At 41.9% G+C, this 25063-nt stretch overlaps 1 protein-coding gene across 4 annotated transcripts in view; it reads right to left on the reverse strand.

Annotated features, from left to right (window-relative positions):
• LOC117457180 (kinase suppressor of Ras 1-like) overlaps positions 1–24483 on the reverse strand; it is a 74217-nt gene extending 49734 nt beyond the window's left edge. The window contains exon 1 of one of the 4 annotated variants that reach the window (XM_071205326.1): positions 24203–24483. Coding sequence is in view for 3 of the 4 variants with exons in the window: in XM_071205325.1 (XP_071061426.1) it covers positions 14953–14967 (15 nt within the window). In the remaining variant the exon portion in view is untranslated. Of the gene's footprint in view, positions 1–8383; positions 8532–14952; positions 15113–24202 lie in introns of those variants that run through there. The other 3 variants (XM_071205325.1, XM_034097102.2, XM_034097103.2) reach the window with 3 other exon arrangements.
• Positions 24484–25063: the final 580 nt, after the last annotated feature.

Below are 25063 nucleotides of genomic sequence, written 5' to 3' on the forward strand. Positions count from 1 at the left end.
CGAGGACAACGACATTAGGCTGCTGTCTTTTCCTAGAAAACTACTTGACAAGATAAAGCCAACAGTTACAACGAAGGCCTCAGGAGCGTCTTGTCCCACCTGATGGTCATCACAGGACAGAGACAGACGGAGATCAGGGAGTCTCTGTTTGTCCCTCTCAAAGAAACGGTCCCGAGGAGACGTGTTGATAGTTGGGTAGGTGGAATTTCCAGAATACCCAGAACACTGTTTCTGTAAGCACTGATGCGGTAAGGGTGGAAGATCATTCTCAGACAGGGATATCTGATAACAAAAAACAGTGTATTGCCTATCATGTGTAAATAGTCAAGACTGTCCTGCCAGCAGCGTTTGTCATCAGTACAAATGCAAAACACAATCTATGTTAAAGGTCCCATGTCTTGGCCATTTCTACTGATCATAATTCCAGTGTTGAGGTCTATTAGAATAGATTTACATTGTTCAATTTTCCAAACTCACATTGGTTTCTCACAGCATCTCTGTATAGTATGTGTATTCAATCTCTGTCCTACACGCCTTGTTGGAGCTCCTGCCCCCCCTCCCTATGAGCCCACTGTGCTCTGATTGGTCAACCACCATTACAGCGGAACATCAGTGGTTATGTTTTACAATGGCATTTGTTAGCAACCAGAAAATGACACCAGTAATGACAAACAGATGAGAATGCTGCGTGGGGTCTGGGTGGCGTGTTGGCGGGGCTCGCTGCGCCGCCCTGTGGGGCTCGAGGAGCGGACAGTGTGAGCGGGATTACTGGTGTTGTTTCCTGGTTGCTGCGTGGGGTCTGAGCTCTGCGGTGCTCCGGCTGTGTGTGTGTGTGTGCGTGCGTGAGTGTGTGTGTGTGTGGAGCTCAGGCTGAGTGAGTGTATGTGTGCGGAATGGTCCAATTGGTCCATTTGGACTTAGTGACGTCAACCTGCCTCGGAAGAAAACATTTAAAATCAAAAATGTCCAACGAGGCGTTCTGGGGCAGCACAGACAGGTCTTTTCTGTGTTAGAGTTGTACTCGCTACAGGGTGTACTTTGAGGGTTTTTTACTCTGCAGACCCTTTACATGCAGAAAAACCTTCATAACACACAAGGGGACGGGTAATAACCGGAAAGCATTACATGGGACCTTTAACATTTATTGGTCAAGGACCCGTGTGAATCATGACTCCAGTGGGTCGTAATTCCCAAGAAGCAAGATGTTATATTGATTAAAACCTCAACAAAGCCAGTGACTTGTTTCTTACCAACAGTCTCCCCGGTTGATATTCTGGGCTCCCTCTATAAAAATATCCTCCCCTCTGTTATGAACCTTGGAGTGACCTTCAACAGCGCCTTTAAATTTGATAAGCAGGTTAGCACTGTAGTCAAGACCTGCTTTTTCAAAATACGACTATTGGCTAAGACCAAGTCGTTTTTATCTTTTAAAGACCTGGAAAGGGTTATTAACGCCTTTGTTACCTCGAGACTGGATTACTGCAATGCTCTGTATGTGGGTATGGATCAGGCCTCAATTAGACGCCTCCAGCTAGTTCAGAATGCAGCTGCACGTCTTCTTACTGGCCATAAAAAGCGTGACCATATCACCCCAATTCTGGCTTCATTGCACTGGCTTCCAGTTCGGTTCAGAATAGATTTTAAACTCCTTTTATTTGTTTTCAAAGCCCTAAATGGGCTGGCTCCTGCCCATATAGCCGAACTCCTCCATCGCTACACCCCAGGCAGAGCCTTAAGGTCGGCTGATCAGCTGTTGTTGATAGTGCCTAAGACCAGGCTTAAAACCCGAGGGCATCGAGCTTTTGCAGCGGCTGGCCCTAGGCTCTGGAATACTTTGCCCCTCTGTGAGGTCGGCCCAGACCTTAGGGGTTTTTAAATCAACACTTAAAACTCACTTTTTCTCTCTGGCTTTTGTTTAATTATCTATTTATTCATTTATTTATTTATTTAATTAGTTATTTATTCATTTAGTTCTTTATTTTAATATTTATAACATAACATAGGATTTCATAAAGTATTTTAAAAATAGTTTATACATTATTCGAATATAGGAATAGTAGATAGGATTACTTAAAATATAGTACCTTATATTTAATCTTTTTTTCCTTTAGACCCTTGCGGTTTATTCTTAAAAACCCTTACCCACCCCCCAAGCGGGGGAGTGCATCTGACGAAGAGATAGGTTGTTGTGCTCCCGCTCTCTGTTTCTTATCCTATATCTAATAGAACGGCTCGGGTCTTGATAGGTTGAGTGGGGAAGTTCATGAGATCTTTCTAGAGGGTTATCAAGAATAACTTTTATCCAATGACCTTCTCCCTCTCTGTCTGTGTCTGTGTATTCTCTTGTTCCGATTAACCCAGCCAAATATTTGTTCTTGTTTTGTATCTATATCCACGCCGGGTTCCGGAGTCGAGGCTGATCCTCTTGCTGTAGTCCTGTGTCTTGGATCCTCTATCCTGAGTTCTGGATTAAGTCGTGGACTTCGGGTCGTGGCTGAACCTGTCTCTGTGGTCCTGCATTGGGTCTCGTCATGCTGCTTTCCTGATGGCTCCCACAGGATTGTAGCTGACATCCTCGTGGATAGGGCTGTGCGATTATGGCAACAATCATAATCACGATTATTTAGGTCAATAACGATCACGATTATTTTGACGATTATTCATTGACCATTTATTGAACTTTAAAACAAATAATATTTTACCAATAAACAAGATCAACAAATATGTTGGAGCGCACTTCCAAAACCATACTAAACATATATTATTAATATGATAAATAAAAATAAATTAGACCAAAATAAATTAAATCAAATATGATGCAGTGCACTGTCACAACCTACTGAAAACTCCTTAACATATAGCCAACATTTTTGTAAAACATATTCAACATATTCCACTCAGTTAAACGTTGAAGGCTGGCCAACCGTCATGGTCCAGAAGTAACAGGAAATAAATGTTGAACTACAATTTAAGACCAAATAAAAATGTTTAGGCCACCATGGCAAATGCTGGTAGGGCTGCTCATGTCATCTCTTAAAGATGTTTTGCAAGAAACACCAGCCTGTTTACATGGTCTGGTTTCAGAGATGAGCGCAGGCAGGTGACAATATTGCCACCAGTACTGAAGACCCTAAGCCACGCCCCGACACATGGGGTGACGCCGGCCAATCACAAAGCTTTGATGCGTTCAAGTGCATTATTCTGGCACAGGAAGATTATGTTACAGGACATTAACGATAAAACAGAATATTGTTGTTCTATTTTTAGACACATCTCGCGATCGACTGGTTGGGCACCCCTGGGCTAGACCATAGGTCTGTTGTCGTAGCAAAGTAGTCAGCTGAAGCCACATCTCTCTCAACTTCCCCACGGCATTTGTCATATAGTGCAGGCAGCGCAGACCTGCTGAAATAATACCGAGACGGCATCGCGTAACGCTTGTCCAACGTGTTGACAAGTTGCTTAAAGCCCTGGTTGCTAACAGTGCTAACTGGGCACATATCTTTAGCGATGTGAAATGTAATGGCAAAGTACTTGCAAATAGTGGAAATAGTTGTACCCTTCTTTTTAACGAGTTGCTGCTCTTTTTCTGACATCTTCGCTCGCGCTGAACACTCACACCACATGTCACTCCCACGTGGCCGAGTGGGCTTTTAGGGAGGGGCGAAAGCGCACTCAGCAAAAATAATCGTATTTTGTCAATTATGCTGTTTTCATAATCGTCGCAAGCCATAATCGTAATCGCGATTAAAATACGATTAATTGCATTAATTACTCGTGGATTCATCTTCTTATTACAGACACATGCGTTTCTGCAGGTCTCCCTTGAAAAAGAGATCATTGATCTCAATAGGATTTTACCTGGATAAATAAAGGTTTTGAATTGAATTGAATTGATTTCCTAACATTCGGTCTATATGTTGTAAATGTATTATCTCTTCGATTTACACACGGCATCTATTGCACGTCTGTCCGTCCTGGGAGAGGGATCCCTCCTCTGTTGCTCTCCCTGAGGTTTCTCCCATTTTTTTCCCCTTAAACTGTGGGTTTTCTCTGGAGGTTTTTCCTTGTACGATGTGAGGGTCTAAGGATAGAGGGTGTCGTTTTTCTCATACTGATATTCTGAACAATCTGTGCTGTTGTATTTGCTGTAAAGTGTCTCTACTGTAGGCTATTTTTATTATATGTACAGCACTTTGGCTCGACCAAAAATCGTTTATAAATGTGCTATATAAATAAATCTTGATTTGATTTGATTTTAACCATGACCACATTGTTTCCCAACCTATGGCCTTTCCAAATCCTTTCCAAAAAGTCATTTTAACCATAAAAACTATTTTTCCTTTTTCTAAAAACGCTACACAAATAAATCTGGTTTCTTATGTCCCGTCGGCCAGAATGCTATGGTTAGGTCGAGTGATGCTTAGGCACGGAAACAGCTAAGTTAAGTTATGGAACAATGCTTCAATCAAAAAAATAAAGTGTTCTAACAGTTTGGGAGAGTCTAGCCCAATACGTCGATCGCAAAGGTAGTTTGGGTAGGTGAAAAAAAAAGAAGAATTTTTTTTTTAAGTTAGCCTATCATCCATCCTTACTATGGCATTTGCCACCTGATTGACGTACAGGTAAGCCAGTCTGAGTTGTATTGTGCCATATGGGTTCATGCAGTTATGAGGGGGCCTCACCTCCTCATCTGAAGCGCAAATGCGGCGCACTATTATGCACTTATGTGGCGCAGTTTATCCGCCGTTTAGTCCACTAGCACCCCCCCCCCCACTCGCGACACAGATTGGGCAGGGGAGATTGGGCAGATCTACCCTGTAGGTAGATAATTTGGGTTTGGTCATTTTAAAAGTAGCTCCCAAGCTGAAAAGGTGTGGGCACCCCTGGTCTAGACAAACTAATGTCCTGTTGATAGATCACAAATGGCTTTTTTTCAACAAATGGTTAGTTTGGGGGACAGTAACCTCCTTTCTTGGTTTCACACAGCACCCAGAAGCACTACTGTTTGTATCCCTTTCATTTGAGTTTTTCATTAAACAACTTACAACAACAAGTGCATCTGGTTTGGGTTGTACCCTTTTACCCAACGAGCCAGGACCTGTCAGATAACTGATGAAACTTTTAAAAAGTGAGTTTAATGATACTAAAGTACATGTAGAGACTTGCTTAGAAACAAATGATATACTACTGTTGGACACTGCAACCCTCAAAAGGGCTACAAATTGAATATCAAAGTCCAGAAATGCAGAAGTGATTAAAAAGAGAGAAACATCTATGCATGGCTTCTTTCAGGGGTCTGAAGAGCTGATCCCTGGGAGCAGCTGACTGCACAACAAACATCATGGTTGCACAAGTTAACACATCTTCTTCCCACATTCATGACGATGGTGTGCATGCCCGGAGGGAATTCCAGGAAAGAAATGAGGTGTTATGATAAAGTGCTTTTTGCCACCACAAAAGATGAGAGACTGCCCTGGTGGTAGATCTTGTGTAACTTTTCCGGAAATATCAGACAATTCCTCCGAATGCCTTCAGCACTGACCGCACTTTTATAATCACTGCCACACTTTATGTCTTGCCCTGATATTTTTAAATGATTTCAAAATGATTTTTATGGAAATACCCCTCAAGGAACAGATTTGTCTGCAATTTGAATAAAGGCGAAATGTAGTTGGGGTAGTGTAGGTCCACCCAATCACAGGGCTCAAACACACAGAGTGATAACTTATACTAATGAATCACTACGCATCTGGACCACTGACAGTGTGATCAGAGATTCCCTTTGTTGTGCTAGTAGCGGCTAACGTAGCCTGATGAACAGCAGGCTACAGAGCTCTGTAAGATCTCTGCTCTCCAACTTTACTTTCTTTTACTAGCCAACACTCGGAGTCTTCAGATGCAACCGACACTGACTCAAGTGACATCTACCACTTACCAGTTACATTTACCAGATTGTAACAGCTCTCTCTAAAGCCACTAGGGTGGGGATGTGATTTCATATTTGTGTAGGCCTCCAGGAAGCTAGCATTTCAAGGGCGACGATTTTTCATTGCATTTCCGAATATTGCATTTAAATGACCTCTCTGGCAAACACACTTTTATAATACGTTAGGCTCTAAACAAACTACATCAGGTTTGCATGACTTCAAGTCACCACCGCTAAGCTAAAGGCGGCTAATGTTCTAACTACAGACTTTTTAAAGTAAAAGGCTCATAAACCAGTGTTTACTGAGGTATGTTATAACATAGAACAAATGTGAACATCTCCTAAGCTTATAATGAGCACAGATCAAAATGTTGGCATCTATACAAAAACACAATCAAAATATTGTTGACTTTAAGTCGTGGGAGCCCAGAGTGCTAAATACCAACTCCATCCATCCATCTTCTCCCGCTTATCCGTGGTCGGTCGCGGGGGTAGCAGTTCCAGCAGAGAGCCCCAAACTTCCTTTTCCCTGGCGACATCAACCAGCTCTGACTGGGGGATCCCAGGGCGCTCCCAGGCCAGCGAAGAGATATAATCCCTCCACCTGGTCCTAGGTCTACCCCTTGGTCTCTTCCCAGCTGGACGTGCCTGGAACACCTCCCCAGGGAGGCGCCCAGGTAGCATCCTAACTAGGTGCCCGAACCACCTCAACTGGTTCCTTTCGACGCAAAGGAGGAGCGGCTCAACTCCGAGTCCCTCCCTGATGACCGAACTTCTCACCTTATCTCTAAGGGAGACACCAGCCACCCGGCGGAGAAAACCCATCTCGGCCGCTTGTATCCGCGATCTCGTTCTTTCGGTCATGACTAGGGATGTAACGATAACAAAAACTCACGGTACAATAATATCGCGATAAAAAGTCCACGGTACGGTATTTATCGCGATATTGAATAATAAAAACAAAAAAAATGTAAAAAAATGTTTTTTTACTCGTAAAATGTTTCTTTATTACATAATACATCTGATTTGTACAGCATTTTAGTAGGATAGCAGTATTTTAAAGTGTCAAAAACAAAGTGACAGTAACAGACTGGAACAAGAAAACCAGTGTTTTTGTACCTATAGTACTACCAAACAAAGTAGGCATTTTCTTTGTGCCACTGCATCTCACAAATAAACAAGGACATTTAATAATCAGACCCTGCAATAAAATAAATCAAGTTTCACTTTAGTTTTTCAAGTAACTCAACTCAAACTCACGAGTCACTCACTCAGCATCATCAGGCAGGTTTTTAGGAATATGAGAATGTCCACATTTCCAGGTATTTATAAGCTGGGATGTTTGGGCATTTACAATATCCCCTGCTCCGTAAAAAACTCTCTCGCTTGGTACTGATGTTGCTGGGACAGCAGTGGTCGCGTTAACCGAATATTTTATTTAACAATGACGGGAAAATCTGAAAACAGTCTGTCATTTTGACAGATTAGAACAAACTCGGTTTCCCCGCAGCGAGGCTCTGGTGTTATGCCGTGTTATGCATGCCCTCCAAAAGGAAATGATATAGTTTCCAAACCGTACTTGCGTACAGATCAATACATGTCTGGGAGGTTTTGCTTTACGCTGTGTGCGCTCCCGCGAGGTGCATGCACACACGGCATAATTTTAGTTCCAGTCACAACTTCTATAGCGAGCTTGTAGAAATGTCAAAACAAGTGCTGATACCTTAGTGAGAATGACATCATGCCGTTATAGGGTGAGCAAAGGCAAGAAGTTATTTTATTGACAAACTCTATGCTAATGTTGTGTCTAGATGTGAAGATCGTGTTAACTATCCTTCCATGAAAAATAAAATGGTAAAAGATTAAGGTTAACCTGGGCAGTGCCTGGGCATGCCTCCGCTGCCTGTGTTTACAGGTGACGAAAGCCTGAGCACGGACACAGACACAGAACACAGTCTCAAAAAGACTTTCCTCTAACCCCAGGATGGTAAATCACACACTCTTCTACCGAAATATCTTCCTCTGACACTAATGACGGGTTTCTTCAACACACAGACACTGACTTGTGAGTAAACAGTGAAACACTGAGTGGATCAGAGTCCACACTAAGCGGCATGTGGCTCTGGATATACGCCTCCACCTAACAGGCAAATACAAACTGTCCTGAAGCTCACCGCTGCCAACAACAGGAAGGAAACAGCTGAACACACACACACACACACACACACACACACACACACACACACACACACACACACACACACACACACACACACACACACACACACACACACACACACACTCTAGCTACCTGAAACAGCAGACATGAGCTTTGAGTCATTCTCCTACGGCACTTCTGTCAAATAAGGAAATGAAGGAAACGGCTTCTCTCAAAGGGCAATGTGCCGAGTAAACAGGCACACAGAGACAGTGGAGGTCAGAACGCTACATTACCATGAGGGTGACAGTCTCTTCCTGCTCTCATAATCCAAGCTCTGTTGGAGAATAATCCGTGAGTGCAGCAGGCTGCTGGGAAACACTGACACAAAGCCAACAAATCACTGTTTTCACACCTCCTGTTTTTCTCCTCCCTCCTTCTTACATATCCCTCCGCCCTCTGTCTCTCCGTCTTCCTGACATGCCAGGGCTGTGCATCAGCGGCCGACCGTGAGAACATCAGGTCCATTATGGTTTCGTTTTCTGGTTAGTCAGCTGGTTGAGAAGTTTGATTAATGAGCTAAACATTGTTGGCATATATCTTATGCCACTTTGAAAGCACAACAGTCTTACAAGTGGTACAGCCTCTTGTTGCTTGTTATCACTGTGATAAGCTCTGGAACAACAGATGCTGTAGTGACATTTCCTGAATGGTTTTCAGTGCACACGTCTAATCAGTCCTGCACCCCACCCTACCTCGCAAGAGGTCCTCCACTTCCTCTGCATGCCTTCTCTCTCTGTACCATGCCCCTGGACTACAGGCCATATAAGACTAAGATCATAATGAGAGGGCAAGGAGGGAAAGGAGTAGGGGGGGGGGGGGGGCATGGTTGACAGGAAACAGAGAACTGAGCCAAAAATGGGGACAGGCAGAAAATACACACTCTCTCAAAAGCTCTGCTAAACTGTGGATGCAATAGTATTTTCAAGCAACCAGACTTTGAAAATAGTTCTAACTGTGATAAGCTTTCAGGTGAAACATATCAGATTAAATCACTTCCTTACATTCATATCCCTTACGAAAAGGCAATATCGGCTCCATATACCTACACAAAATATACTCTAAATGTATCGTTGAGTAGTTAAAATATGTTGTTGTTTGGAATTTCTCAAACTCCCACTATAAGCCGTATGTGTGTTGGCAGACTAATAGCTTGTACTTGTACTGAAAGAGCACATACAATAGGCGCGTTCACATCGCAGTACTTTTCCCACTTGAGTTCCGATATAGTTCTGAAATGTTACGTTCACACCAAAAAAATCAGGAACTAAAATGAGTTAATGAGAACCTTTTTACCCCCTTTTCCGTCCCTGATAGAGAGCAGGGGCTTTCGTGAGAGAAAAAGGTTCCTATGTGTGATTGGCTGGGCGGATTGCAAACCACGCCCCGTAAAACTCCCAAAACGTTTTGTGAAGCCGCCATTTTATTATCCTCGCATTAGCATTATTAGCATTAGCATTAGCCCAGCACACAAACGCAGAGAGACTAACTTATGGCAACACAAAAGAAAACATGGGAGCGGTGGAGATGGGGAGGTGTCGGCGTTCTGGCGATTTACTCGGAAGGCTTCAGTAGAAGCTGCTGGGAGTCCTAGCAGCTTCTACTGAAGCCAGTCCCCAACTCCGGGGACTTCCGGCCGGGGACTTTAGGCGGCAGTATACGCCGTGAAGTGGTTTGCGGCTTGCCAGTAAACCCAAAGCAGAAGAAGAAGAAGTGACGTCAGCGGCTTCATTTGCCTAATCCTCCCCCAGGGACTTTTTCCGGTGTGAACGCGATCTGTACTTAGTTCATGAGAACTAAAGAGTTCTCATGAACTAAGTTCTGATGAACCTTTGTGGGAAAAGTACTGTGGTGTGCATGCGCCTATAGTAGGGGTGTAACGGTACACGTACCCGTACCGAAATTATTCGGTACCCGTACCGAAATTATTCGGTACGGGCCCTTCGGTTCGGTACACGTGTGTACCGAAGTGTACCGAACGAATATAACGTTAAACGTAAAAAAATGAGAACGTGAACAACTTCTTGGAAGTAATCTGAGGTGCTGCGTCGCAGCATTCAGAGTAATTTGCTCCCATTGGGTTCATCGCGTCATAGAGTGAGCAAGTCATTTCATTGGATGAGAGGGCATGCTATGAGAGCTGGTCAGAGGGATGCGTTCAAATTTAGTCGGTAATTTGAGGAACTGTCGAAAATAAATGGCGAACGCAGATAAAGTTGAGCTCGAAAATCCTCCAGCATCATTGAAGTCTCCGGTTTGGGAACATTTTGGTTTCGCAGTTACGTACAAGGATGACGGACAAAGACAGGTGGACCAAACCAAAGCTGTTTGTCGGCATTGTTCAACTAAAATTGGTTACGCGGCTGGCAATACATCAAACTTGCACACTCTTGAAAAGGCATCACCCGAATGTGAATATCACCGGTACCAAAAGACTGAAGTGCAAACCCAACTCCCGCTAGCATTTAGCCTCCACCACTCGCAAACATTTCAGACCGAGCCAAAGCTATTATAAACGCCAAATATCCTTATGTTGCCATGTTAGCAAAGCGCTACCTGGCTGTATCTGCTACCTCTGTCCCTAGCGAGAGGGTGTTCTCCACAGCAGGAGACATTGCTAGTGCCAGCAGATCTGCCCTTTCAGCAGCAATGTGGACAAGTTCATCTTTCTTTAAACAACATGAAAATACAATGACAAGCAAGTCCTAATGTCAAGCTGGCTGCTTAGGTACTAGTACAGTACAGTTCAGATACAGATTATTTCAGTTCATCGAAATGCTGCACCTTAATGTTCATTTGATTATATTTTGTATTTATTTGAGTGAATATTCACAGTTTAATAATAATTAAAAACCCAAAACTAATAGTTTATGTTTTGTGAGTACTTGTACAGTAAAGTTCAAATACAGATTATTTCAGTTCATCGAAATGCTGCACCTTAATGTTTATTTTATTATATTTTGTATTTATTTGAGTGAATACATTATTCACAGTTTAATAATAATAAAAAAATATATATATGTTTTGTTTTGTGAAAAAAAATTCTGCTGTACCGAAAACGTACCGAACCGAACCGTGACCAAAAAACCGAGGTACGTACCGAACCGAAATGTTTGTGAACCGTTACACCCCTAGCCTATAGCTAATCGCAGTTCGCATTTTGGGTCTAGAACATGTTTACTTGTTTAAATTCTCCTACTCTCTGTCTGAATAAACCTGTATTCCCCATCTATCTGCAACGCTCCATTATGGCGCCTGTCTCTTGAAGCCCCGCTCCTGAAAAGGCCCAGTATGCTCCGATTGGCTTGTGAGGAAAATATTATACACCTTTGCAAAGGTAATCCTCAAATTGTTCTTCATAGTGGCCAAACTGTGGAACTACAACTTATTTGTCACGGGATATCATTGTACCTAAAATACCTTTTCCCATTGACTTACATCGGCAAAGAGACGCAGTATTTTATTTCAGCTAAAACAACTAATCAGTACGGATCCTTGAATGTCCTAAATGTTATAAAATGCAATAGAAGTCTCTTTATTTGACTGGGCCGAGAGCGGACATATGTTTTGTTTCTTGAGAATCAGGCCATAACCGGACTTCTTTCTGCGGATTGATATGACTGTGCATAGTCCCTTGATCCTCCTTAGCAACGGCCATGTTATCCTTAGCAGCGGTCTGTTAGCAAGTATTAACAACCTTTCAAATGTCCAAATTGACCTAGCTTTCAATTCAACCGTGTAATGAGTTCTCTTTAAGATCTCTGTTCACGATCATAACCCTCTACATGTGTGTACAGGTTAGGACTGAAATATCAACACACCATAGCAGTGATGCACTGTGACCCACTCTGATTACTCTGTTGCAGTTAAAACGATGGACATGTCAGTGATACAATGCTGTTTAGTTATAAAAAAAGACAAAAACTAACAGAAAAGCAGTGGGACTAAAAAACATGACAAATTAGACTTTCTTTTGCACTGCACTTTTAGAGAAAGAAGGTGCTGAATGAGTTTAGATGTTTCCTTTAATGAGTGAATAAAATGATATTAAGATTGCTGATTTGAAACTGATGTGACATCGTTTTAGCAAATGAGTTAGGGTTGCAACTGATGATTGTTTTATAGCCTGTTATCTCACAATTTGTTTTAATAGTGAGGATTTTGTTGACCAACAATATACAATCTAGATATTTTAATTTCACTATTTTAGTTTAAGACAGAACCGCAGAAAATCCCCATGAAGGTAGAAGTAGAGAATTCTGCTTCCTCATCAATGGATTGTTTCAGCTCCATTAGGTTCACTAATTCATGGCTTGTGTTGAAATGAATGGATCGGGCTCGGGCTAGTACCTGAGAGGAGGAGTCTTTCTCTCTCCCTCTTTGTGCATTTCACTAAACTGTCCCAGTCAAGGTAATTCTGTGGAAACACGTCTGATCCCGCACTGCACAACTCATCCAGAGCAACACACGGTAGGAATGTACACACAAAATGTGAAAATAAGGACGTGTGCACACTAATGAATTAAATAAAAATATATACAGACAAGGTGGGGGAGTTCTCGTCCCCCTTGTTTCTGTGATAGCCGCCGTATAATGCAACGATTCATTTAAATTCAATTGTTTGGACGACCAGACAGACTTGAAAGAGGGGTGACAGAGAGGATGAAGCGGGTAAATGGGCACCAGGTCAGAATCGTACCTGGGTTCAGCAAGCCAGGAATCAGCCCCTGTACAAGGACCGCCAGCTCTACCATGCAGGGGAATCATCCAGCATTACAAATAACTAAGGCATTACCAATCAGCATCTGTTTTGATCAAATAATTGCAATATTTAGACAAAGAAGCTTATCACTTATTCGGTCATTATTTTCGAATTAGAAATGTTGTTGGTTCAAGAAGCCCTATTATGCATTTTGGGGTTTATTTCCTGTAGTGTGTTATATAAAATCCCAAAGTTCCCTCCACACTCCCCCCCCCTGCCTGAAACGCCTCCATTGGACTCCTTTGTTTACCTACATAACCTAGACACATCACTTTGTAACACTATTGGCTAGCGCTCCAACACATTGTACGCGATTGGTTAAGGACCGGGACATCTCTAAGCGGTTGACCAATCACAACAGAGCTGGCCAGCTAACCAATTAGAGCAGACTGGGCTCTGGTTTCAGACAGAGGGTGAAAAGAGGTGCCGCAGCACAGGCAGTGTGAGAAAGATAAAGACCTTTCTGAACATTAAAGCATGGAAACATGTCACAGGAGAGAAACTAAATATTAATATGAATCCTGAAAATAAGCCAAATATATTCTCTTTAACAGTTTACCAGTTAGATACTGGTACACGGACACTTACTCCCAGCATGAGTGGCCAAAGGTCTCACTGTGGTTGTATGAGAACAAAGCGATTCCCCCAGGGGAAATGTAAGTTCCATGAGATCCGAACATTACATTTCATCTTCCGGGTGTAGAAGTGAACCATTTGACCTGATGGTGGGGCTACAGGAGACGTCATGGAAAGACATTTTTATCTCTGGGGGATCATAAATAGGATATGATTTACTAACTCGCAGTACAACAACAACAACAACAACATCTTGTAGATTTAATGTCATAATGCCTCACTCACATTGCTGACAAATAAAGCGTACGCAGACGGTGGTCAACAGCAACCGGTGTCACCAATTATAACCACATTTTGCTCAGTGACCAAACATTCCTGCAGAGTGACTCACAGCTCACAGAGCGACTCCTGTTGCTGGTCAGGTCTTTAGTGGCTCCAAACGGAACCAGGGACACAGAGCGCTAACACAGGAACTGCACTAATGCAACACCTCTGAGTACACACTGCGCTGGGCTGAGATCAGCGGTGGCCAGACACCAACAACGTGTCTGCACAGGAGGCGTCAGCAGAGCAGCAGCTTACTGTTCTGCAGGAGGCGTTCAGGCACAGCCCTGAGTGTGGGTCAGAGGCATTTTGGCAACGCTCAGAGGCCAGAAAACAATCACAGTAGTTAGGTAGAAGATTATACAGCTCGGATAGAAGTATCTCTTTCCTCAGAGAAACTGAAGAAAAAAAAACCGTCTTAAATTCCTCCTTTGAGGTTAACCATGGCATATGTATGTCGTTTTCTTGAAATGGACATCAAATATTTACTGGTTTTTAGCAACAATTTGAAATGTTGACTCAAAAATATTCAATACATTTCAGGTTTTCATATGCCAGACTAGGTAGGACTTGACAAAACATGCATAGCTCACTCTGTTAAGCTTCATTATGTATGTAAAACAACACCTGATATTCTACTTTTTGGATAGCAAGACATTTCTTATAATGGAGTATTGTTTAGCCATGATAGTAACACTTTCCGAAAGTAAAATATCTAAATACTTAAGATGGAGAGAACATATGAACGGCAAATGTTCAACACCAAAACACCAAGAACTGTATGTGACGAGGGGGAGTGCAAGGGGGAGACTATTATCATACTGTATGTGTGCTGATTGCTATCCACAATGCATCGTTTTATGGATACCCTGTGCCAGACGGATACAAACTGAGGCCCTGCAACATGCAAAGCAACACACACATCACACTGAAATAGTGTTGCAACAAAACAATAGGGTGTACCCACATGCCATTGCAGCATAAAAGAAGCCAAGTGCGTAGACAGATCCCGGTTAAATGGGAACTTCATTACCAATATATGTTCTGCATTTAACAGACTGTAACAGAAAGGCCAGACACGCCCCTCTTCCAATCCCAAGTGCAATCATAAAAAGTTCAATTCCATGTTGACTCATCGCTTACCTCAGTGTCCAACATGTGATCCTGCGAGTTGAGTTAAAGAGTGTGTGCTCCCGTGCCGCCTGAGCGTCTCTCTGCGCCCACCTGTCGCCTCTTCCTCAGCGCAGTGTCACCTCCAGGCTCCACCCGCCCTCACTGTCTGCGCTCACTATTGTTTACAAGGGGCTCTCTGTGTGTGTGTGTGTGTGTGTGTGTGTGTGTGTGTGTGTGTGTGTGTGTGTGTGTGTGTGTGTGTGTGTGTGTGTGTGTGTGTGTGTGTGTGTGTGTGTGTGTGTGTGTGTGTGTGTGTGTGTGTGTGTGTGTGTGTGTGTGTGTGTGTGTGTGTGTGTGTGTGTGTGTGTGTGTGTGTGTGTGTGTGTGTGTGTGTGTGTTGGTATGTACAGAGGCTGCTCTGGGTGTGTATAAATAGCACACTGGGGAGGGACAGAGGCTTGCAGAGCAGCTGACTCAACACATTCTGGTTTGGGTGAGTGAGTGCTCATCACACAGCAGTGTGGCGGCTCCTGTCCAACACACTGACCCCACTAGCATGGTCAACATAGCACTCAGACACCCAGGCCTTACAACCATGGAGGTATTAAGAGAACTGGATACAGCAATAGAGGCAGTGCCCCGTTCGGTCCAATGAAAGTCGCTCAGTGTCGCATGAAGCCGAAATAGAGTGGTGGAGAGATGTCTTCACCAACCAGGAAGTTAGCATCGCAAGGGCTCCCTCCACTCAAAGCAATGGGAGTTTTCATTGGATTTTGGAACATGGAACAACATGAAAATAAATTCTGTGGTAAACACATGTTTATGATCTTTACATGTTTTGTTCAGCAGGATAATCTCCACATTTACAATGCTTTATGATTTTTCAAGCATAAATGCAAACGTCACAAGTAAAAAGCTGACTATGAACAAACTACAACACAGTCGCATAGCTGCGCATCACCACTGCTAAGCTAAAGGCTAATTAGGCTTATTAGAAACCGCAGTTGTTGACGCATAGAAGCTCGGGTATGTAATGATGTATTTTATACATATGCATAGAAAAAAGTTTTTAAATGTCTTCAGATGATATTAACGATAGACCGTTTCTCAGGCATCTGACCATAAACACGTTCCAACAACTGTAATTTTAAGACAAGGGTACCAGATGAAAGGCGTACTCATTTCTGGGTTTCAAGTCGTTTTTTTGCAACACTCTATGGCCTGAATCTCGAAACTAAAATACCAGGATAATCCTGCTATCCTGATAATAAGCATTCTGGGAGATTCCCAGTCGATTGCGAGATGTGTCTAAAAATAGAACAACAATATTCCGTTTTATCGCTAATGTCCTACAACATACGCATCAAAGCTTTGTGATTGTAATCTCAGGTGCTGCGTCGCAGCGTTCAGTGTAATTTGCTCACATTGGGTTCAACGTGTCATAGAGCAACCAAGTCATTTCATTGGACGAGAGGCATACTATGAGAGCTGGTCACAGGGATGCGTTCAAATGTAGTCAGTAATTTGAGGAACTGTCGAAATGGCGAACGCAGATAAAGTTGAGCTCGAAAACCTTCCAGCATCATTGAAGTCTCCGGTTTGGGAACATTTTGGTTTCGCAGTTACGAACAAGGATGACGGACAAAGACAGGTGGACCGAACCAAAGCTGTTTGCCGGCATTGTTCAACTAAAATTGATTACGCGGCTGGCGATACATCGAACTTGCACACTCATTTGAAAAGGCATCATCCGAACGTGAATATCACCGGTTCCAAAAGAAAAAAGACTGAAGTGCAAACCCAACTCCCGCTAGCATTTAAAGGGGACCTATCATGCAAAATGCACTTTTGTACGTCTTTTATATATGAATGTGTCCCCGGTGCGTCACCAATTGTCAGAAAACACAACCCTCTCTCTTTTCCTCCATTACCCAAATCTCTAAAAATGGGGCTGCAACGGATCTGATACAGACTGATCCAGATTTGAAATATCTCTGACGTCAGAAACAAGGTGCTCCGCCTATGGGCAACTCTCCACCTATCAGGGGAATGAGAGGTTGCCGTGGCATGGTAACAGCATGGTAACAGCATGGTAACATGACGCTCGTGCCTCACCCCCTTCCTTTGCAGGGGGGCGTGGTCAGCTGCAGCTCATTTGCCACAGAATCAGCTCTTGCAAAAACAGGGCTGGAATACAGCAAATAGAGAGAAATGAGGCATGGCTAAAATGCATGATCTGTTGGGTAGTTTTTTTTTAAACTTCACAGACATGTTTTATATAGGTATAGCCCTACAATATATTATTCAAATATAGCATGATAGGTCCACTTTAAGCCTCCACCACTCGCAAAAAGTTCAGACCGAGCCAAAGCTATTACAAACACCAAATATCCTTATGTTGCCATGTTCCTGGCTACCTGGCTGTATTGCTACCTCTGTCCCTAGCGAGAGGGTGTTCTCCACAGCAGGAGACATCGTTAGTGCCAGCAGATCTGCCCTTTCGGCAAGAAATGTGGACAAGTTAATTTTTCTTAAACATGAAAATACAATGACAAGCAAGCAAGTCCTAATGTCAAGCTGGCTGCTTAGGTGAGTACTAATACAAATACTGCTGCTGGTTTATAAAGCTTTGAATGGTTTAGGCCCAAAATACATTTGTGTGTCAATACTTCTGTGTGAACTATTCATATCTTAAACTGCACTGTAACTATTTATTCATGTACTTTTTATTCATGTACTTTTTATCTATTTTTTCTTTTAATGTTGCTTTTATTATCTTTTCTTTTTAATGACTATTTTTAAATGCCTTTGTCTGAATGTCTTTCATTTTTGTAAAGCACCTTGAATTGCCTTGTGTTGAAAGGTGCTATATAAATAAACTTGCCTTGCCTTACTAGTACAGTAGCCTACAGTTCAAGTACAGATTATTTCAGTTCATCGAAATGCTGCACCTTAATGTTTATTTTATTATATTTTGTATTTATTTGAGTGAATATTCACAGTTTAATAATAATCAAAAACAAATATTTTATGTTTTGTGAGTACTAGTACAGTAAAGTTCAAATACAGATTATTTCAGTTAATCGAAATGCTGCACCTTAATGTTGATTTTATTATATTTTGTGAATACATTATTCACAATTTAATAATAATTAAAAAAACCCAAAAAATATTTTATGTTTTGTAATAATCTTTTCTGCTGTACTGAAAACGTACCGAACCGTGACCTAGAAACCGAGGTACACCGAACCGAAATGTTTGTGAACCGTTACACCCCTACTGGAACATTCAGAAAAAAAATGTAAGTTACCAATGTGATATCTTTTCATGGGGCCCAATATCCCTGGCGGTGCCCCTGTGCATATGTAACAGAGTTAAACATGTGAATACATAATTATAAGTTTGTGAATGTTTAATTCATAATAAGTTGTGCATTTTAAGAGATGAGATTGTTTAGTGGGAATGCTGTTAACAGCATTCCCACTAACTGTTATTCTACGGACGAAAAGTTTATTATTATTCCGCCGGTATTTTGGCCCTCTTCTCCTCCCGCATTGAACATCGCAGAAACTCCGTTCAAACATCAAAACGTTCAGCTCGGTCGGGTATCGATTGCTATTACTTTTCTCATTCATAACTTTCATAATTCCAGAGATACATCCGATAATACATCCCATTTTTAACCAAAGAAAATCTTCAACTTCAACAAATCTTCATGCGACTTCAACTGCTAACTGTTCATTCATACTTTAACTCAGAAACCTCATTCCAACTTTAAAATTGTACACATCTTTCTGACATTATTCGTATAAAACAACTTTTAAATCTGATTCTTACTTTTAGAGATATTAAACATTGTTCGGACCTTGTTTTAGAGGTTTTCTTCAGATTTTAACATTAACTAGAGTGCGTGATGTCACAGCTAGAGGGTAGGAAATCTTGAAATTTTCCTTCATATATTTTTTTTAAACTGCCAGAATTCCCAAACCCTACATTCCTGAGACATAATTGTTCATGATAAACGTAGGAAAACATCTCGTAGCTTGAAAAATGACAAATAATTAAGCAAAAAATAATTAAACAAAATGCCTCTTGAGGGCATGAAGTGACAAATACTTTCAACATGTCTCCATTAAAGCCCATTGTAATTTCAGGCTGATATTTCCTCACGGTAGCAGCCGCACACCTTTAGTTAAACTGCCAAAAAGGCCACATTATTAACCCGAAACTCCACAAAAATTACACTTCAGATACTCAACTTCCTTGACATGCTTCACGTTTTGAAATTTCACAGATATCTCTTGCGGTTCTTCCACAAAACGTTCACATGTAAGAGGTTTATCTCTCATTCAGAACAATGGAAACCTTTGATCTGTGGACACCTCGATAGCTCAAATATAAACACCTGTGTCATGGCACACGATGATGTCATCGCTCCAGCTGACATGCTCAGAGCAGCAGACTTCAGATAGCAGTGTGCTAACAGTCCAGCTGTGAAGACATCTACGGGACAGTTTTGAGATTTCTTCAAATGTCGTTGCCATGGCAACACAATGCTCGCCATGAAACACAGTTTTCTCATAACTTCAGTGAAACTGCTCCAAATGCCCCAAAACTTCACAGGTTTGGTAACGATGCAGCCATCAACGCATCTAAGCGTATTATGGGGTGTCATCAAATGCCGTTGGCATGGCGACAGATCATTCGCCATCAACTTAGTTCAGAAGTTTGCAGTTCAAATATTCTGCTGCCTTTTCAAGCCTTTTTACTTTCTTTTCTTCTCTCATCACACATTCAAGCCCCCAGTGTTCATGTATCATTTCAATCTAAATTCTTCACTTTCTTCTTACACATTACATTTCAGCATAGCAGTTTAGCATCAGCTTTTCAGCATAAAGCATTCCTACTAGCAATTTCTTCAGGAATTGCATTCTCTAGTTTCATTTAATGTTTTAAGTTTTGTTTCCCGTGGGAACACTGTCCCGTTGCATGTCTTTTTTTGCTTCCGGTATGTATTTTCCACCCTCCGCGGACTGGCCATCTGGAGCATCACAGAACAGCCGGTCTTCAAGGGCCGGCTCGATTCGATGACGGCGGTCACCGCCCTTCATTTTTTATGTTTTTAGAAGGCATCATTGAAGTTTCACGACAGAGGTCCGCCGTTTCCCCGCAGCAAGGCTCCCCCAGTTGACAGTTCGCTAGCACCCCAGCCCCCCCCCTCCGCTCTCTATTTGGACTGGTAGATCTCGGCAGACTGGCAACTTTAAAAGTAGCTCTTGGTTCAAAAAAGGTTGGGCACCCCTACAGTGTAAAAGTACATTTTCTGCCAAACTATTTAATAAACTTTTAGCAAGCTAACTACACTGAACAAAAATATAAACGCAACAATTTTGTTTTTGCTCCCATTTTTCATGAGATGAACTCAAAGATCTAAAACATTTTCTATATACACAAAATAACCATTTATCTCAAATATTGTTCACAAATCTGAAAAAATCTGTGATAGTGAGCACTTCTCCTTTGCTGAGATAATCCATCCCACCTCACAGGTGTGGCATATCAAGATGCTGATTAGACAGCATGATTATTGCACAGGTGTGCCTTAGGCTGGCCACAATAAAAGGCCACTCTGAAACGTGCAGTTTTGCTTTATTGGGGGGGTCTGGGGGGGTCCGAAAACCAGTCAGTATCTGGTGTGAGGGGTAGGGTTAGGGTTAGGGTAATGTTGTGAATCGAGTGGCCCATGGTAGTGGTGGGGTTATGGTATGGGCAGGAGTATGTTATGGACGACGAACACAGGCCACTCGATTCACAACATTACCCTAACCCTAACCCTAACCCAGTTTATGGCGAGTACGGCAAATAAAAGTTGTAACAAGCAGTAGCGCTGAGCAAAGTGACTCGAACGCAACCACACACTTATAAAAAAACACACTTTATAAAGTCAGGCAAAATTAACCAGGCTTTGTGTGATTCTGTTTATTCGTATCTTACTTTGACCATCCGTTCGCTGTTATTGATCATTGTGGAGAGCAGGCAGACGTGTTGTTTTGTATTATAGCAGCTATCGGATGGAATCAATACATGGTCTGCACAGGTTGTCATGTCCGACTATCACAAGTAGAATCATAATGAAAAATACGCCGGTAAAATGTGCCTGTAGAAAACGGCTTATGCCACAATAGGATAGCAACAAGTAGTCAAGATAGTCAGTTTAGCTTCGGTTGCTATGCTAACATCACCCATTTTATACCAGAGAAACGTTCATAACAGCGTTGTGATGCCAAACTGCGTCAATTCAGACTGAAACACATTCACTTATGGGGAACTGGGGATATTTATCAGCTGCTTGTGTGACAGTCAGACAGTGAAGACTTTACAGCGGCCGCTGCCGTGAGTTAACGGGAGAATAAACTCCGGTGGACGTGCAGCACTGCAGCGGTCGGTAAATGGCGCTAAAACACATTAATAAACAATGAACCACGGCACTCTGGAGAAAAGTGTAAGGTTGGAGAAGTAGTTATTTAATTTAATCTGGCTTCGTATGATTAAAAGCAACACCATCATTGACCCGACGCAGTCCCCCATTGTTGTTGTTGTGAGCGCCGTTGAGGAGCAAATCAGCGACGTAAACGGTGACGTCATGACGCAGCAGCGGCAGCACCAGGCAGGCTCTGGGCGGTGTGAACAAAACGGGGGCTGAAAAGAAAAAACGGTTCCGAACCAGAAGAGCGCTAGCACGGAGCTAGAACGAGAACCGCGTTGGTGTGATCTGCCAGCCGGTGATAGAGCTAACTGCCCCTTCTCAGACACACTGTGGGCAGTCTCACAACAACACTACACAAATCAAAGTAAAACCTATTACAACACAATGCTTAAGACACTACCAAAATAGTGGAGGGAAGAAACTAAAAGCCAGAAAGTTATCTGCCACTAAGAGAGGCTATGATAAGAATATCTCTATACTGTCAAAGATAGAAAAGCAGAGACAGATCCTTGACAAGTACGGGTTGAGTGACCACCAACTGGAAGACAAAAGAGAGCAGAATATGTGGGCACTATTCGTCAGAGATGAACGTCTTGAACTGAATTGAGAGGGAAAGTTAAATGAGGTTGAAAACAAGAGCAGGCAGTTGGGAAACCACATGGGGTTTTCCTCACTGTGATTAATACTTTGCATAGACTGCCTTCTTCTGACACTATCAACTAATGTGGCTGTTAATGTTCCACCTTAGTGTTGGCGCTAACTCTTTGCCACTTTCAAATACAAACTTTGTGACATAACAAGACTGCTTAGTTAGGTATGAACTCAGTTTGGAGGTTACTGTTTGATAATATTACTGTGTCAAAAGTTTTACTAAACGATATTTCTTGTTGCTCACCATTACAGAGCTTTTCGAAATCCTTAACCTTTGCATTCAACATTTAAAGAATCAGATAACTTCTCAGGACTAAGTGGTCTGTTTCAGCTCGTTGAGAATGTAACAAGAAGCATGGACAATTCACTTTTATTTTCTGTGGTGAATGGCGTGACTGATTTCTGATAACGTAAACTATTGGCTATTCCCTCCTCTGGATTTTCTTGAATACAGAACACACAATCTCAAATATTTTTCTGAATAGATTGTATTTGAATTGTTACCGTTATTTAATCGATTTGATTCTGCGACATTCAGGGATGAATTATAAAGATGGATATGTCTATGGGTCAGACAGGAAAGGTAAACAAGAAATGACAAAGCTATGATGCACAGTTAGTACATAATTGATTGTACAAATCTGTACATGAGCCCCAGCATAGCAACATACTCCCACTGTCTTTCGTGTCATTTAATTTTCTTGTAAGTAGGGGCTGCTCAGAATGTGTAGGAGGGAACCACAGCTAAATGTAGCCTCTTGTCAGAGACGTACAAAACAAAAGGTTCTCGTCACAGCTCCTCAGATACATCACACAGTGTGTGAGATAACAATTATGACCCTTTTCCACCAAAGTGGTTGCAGGGCTGGTTTGTAGACAGCGCAGGATTGTGAACCAGTTTTTCGTGATTCCACTACAGCGGCGCCAACTCTCAGCCCCTGAATACTGGTTCTCATTTGGAACCAACAATCTGCTGGGATAAAGCCGAGAATATATATATATAAGCGGATAACGTTGGAGGCTGGGGCGATATTTACCTGGAAAACAACATTTCATGGCGAGAACGTCAAAGAGAAGAAAGTTGGTACAGAAGCAGTGAAGCCGATAACGCAAAATGAGTAGAACGCGACCAATTGTAACCAAGCTAGCACCAGCATGGAGCTAACAGAACTCATTTCAGTGGAAAAGCAAAATAACTCATGGTTCAATCCTATGATTAAAACATATGACTATATATAACCTATGGATAAAACCTATACGTAGAACCTATAGAAAACTATGAATATAACCGATGGTTGATCAAAACCTATTATTAAAACCGATGGTTAAAACCTATAATTACAACCCATGGTTTGTTAAAACCTATTATAGAACCTATAGTTATAACCTACATTTAAAACATACGATCATAAACTATGCTAAGAACCTGTTGTCAGAACCAGTGATTGGTTAAAAAACATAATGAGAACCCATAGTAAGAACCTACGATTAGAACCTGTGGTTTTATGAAACCTATGATTACCACCTGGCTATACGGTAGAATCTATGATTACAACCTATGGTTCGAACCTATGCTTAGAACCTATGGTCAGAACCAGTGACTAGTTAAAACCTAAAGTTAGAACCTGCGATTAGAACCTGTGGCTTGTTGAAACCTGACCCCCTGCGGTTAGAACCTATGCTTAGATCCTATGGTTAGAACCTATGATTAGAACCAGTGTCTGGTTAAAACCTATGGTGAGAACCTATGATTAAAATGTATGATTAGAACCTTTGATGGTTAAAACCTATGATTAGAACCTGTAGTAAAAACCTATGGTTAGAATCTACATTTAGAACCTTCGGTAATAACCTATGATTGGAACTTACAGTAGAACCCATGTGTATAACGTTGTATTAGAACCTGTGGTTGATTAGAACCTATGATTGTAATCTCTGATTATTATCTGTGGTTGGTTTGTTAAAACCTATCATTAGAACATATGGTTAAAACCTACAACATACGGTTAAACCCTATAGTTAAACCATATGGTTAAAAGTTAAAACCAATAAAACCAACGAGTATAACCAATTATTAAAACTTATGAAGAGGATAAACTTAGTGGAGGTTCGAGCCGCATGAGGAGTACAAGTGGACCGTACCTCCAAAGTGCAGGTCTCCCGCTGGGGGAGCTCGTTAGATGCGGCGCACCTGCTGCTGACAGCCCGCAAATTGGAGAGGCAGAGGTCCTTCAGGTCCTGGAAGAGGTCCTGCGGCAGAGCCTCAGCTGCCCCCGGCTCGATGCTGCGGACCGGCCTGTCTGCTCAGCCCGAGCCGCTGTCCATTCGTCCACATTGGCACAACTCTTGTCCAAAAAATCCCTGAAGACCAGTTGGTCTGTCGCAAACTTCAGTGCATCGTTCAAGCACGTTTCCGTGTTTGAACCTTCAGAGAGCTACAAGTGTCTTTCATCAAGCTGAACCAAACACGAACAGCAGCATCCGGTTTGGACTTTCAAAACAAAATAACACTTCAACTTTCCTTTAAACACCGAGGAAACGTTTAGTACATTTAAAGACAGCACGTGTCGTAAACCGTATAAATACAAAATAAAAATAAAATTGCGAACATTATGAGTGCTCGGGGTCTTGGGGGAATACATATTTCAAAGTACTAGGGTGCATCAACTTAATGCAATATGAATGGATTTCAGGGGAACTGATACATTTGATTCATAACCTATTAATACAAAATAATAATGATTTATTCTTCTTTCTCAAAATTACACCAGACAATTTAGATTTATTATGCACACATCTGATCAACTTTCATAGAAATCTTTAACCAACCGATTCATCATCTATAATCTTTCTGACGTCTCTTCATCATCATAAAGGTTGGCCTATATAACAATATACTAATACTAAAGTGTTACAAAATAAGTACTTTACAATTGAATTCTTCATTCAGTTTTATTTTAAAAAGTAGCTTTAATTTTTTTCTACAATTTCCTGGATTGTTTT

This window comes from Pseudochaenichthys georgianus, chromosome 13, assembly GCF_902827115.2.
Source record: "Pseudochaenichthys georgianus chromosome 13, fPseGeo1.2, whole genome shotgun sequence".
Classification (NCBI taxonomy): Eukaryota; Metazoa; Chordata; class Actinopteri; order Perciformes; family Channichthyidae; genus Pseudochaenichthys; species Pseudochaenichthys georgianus.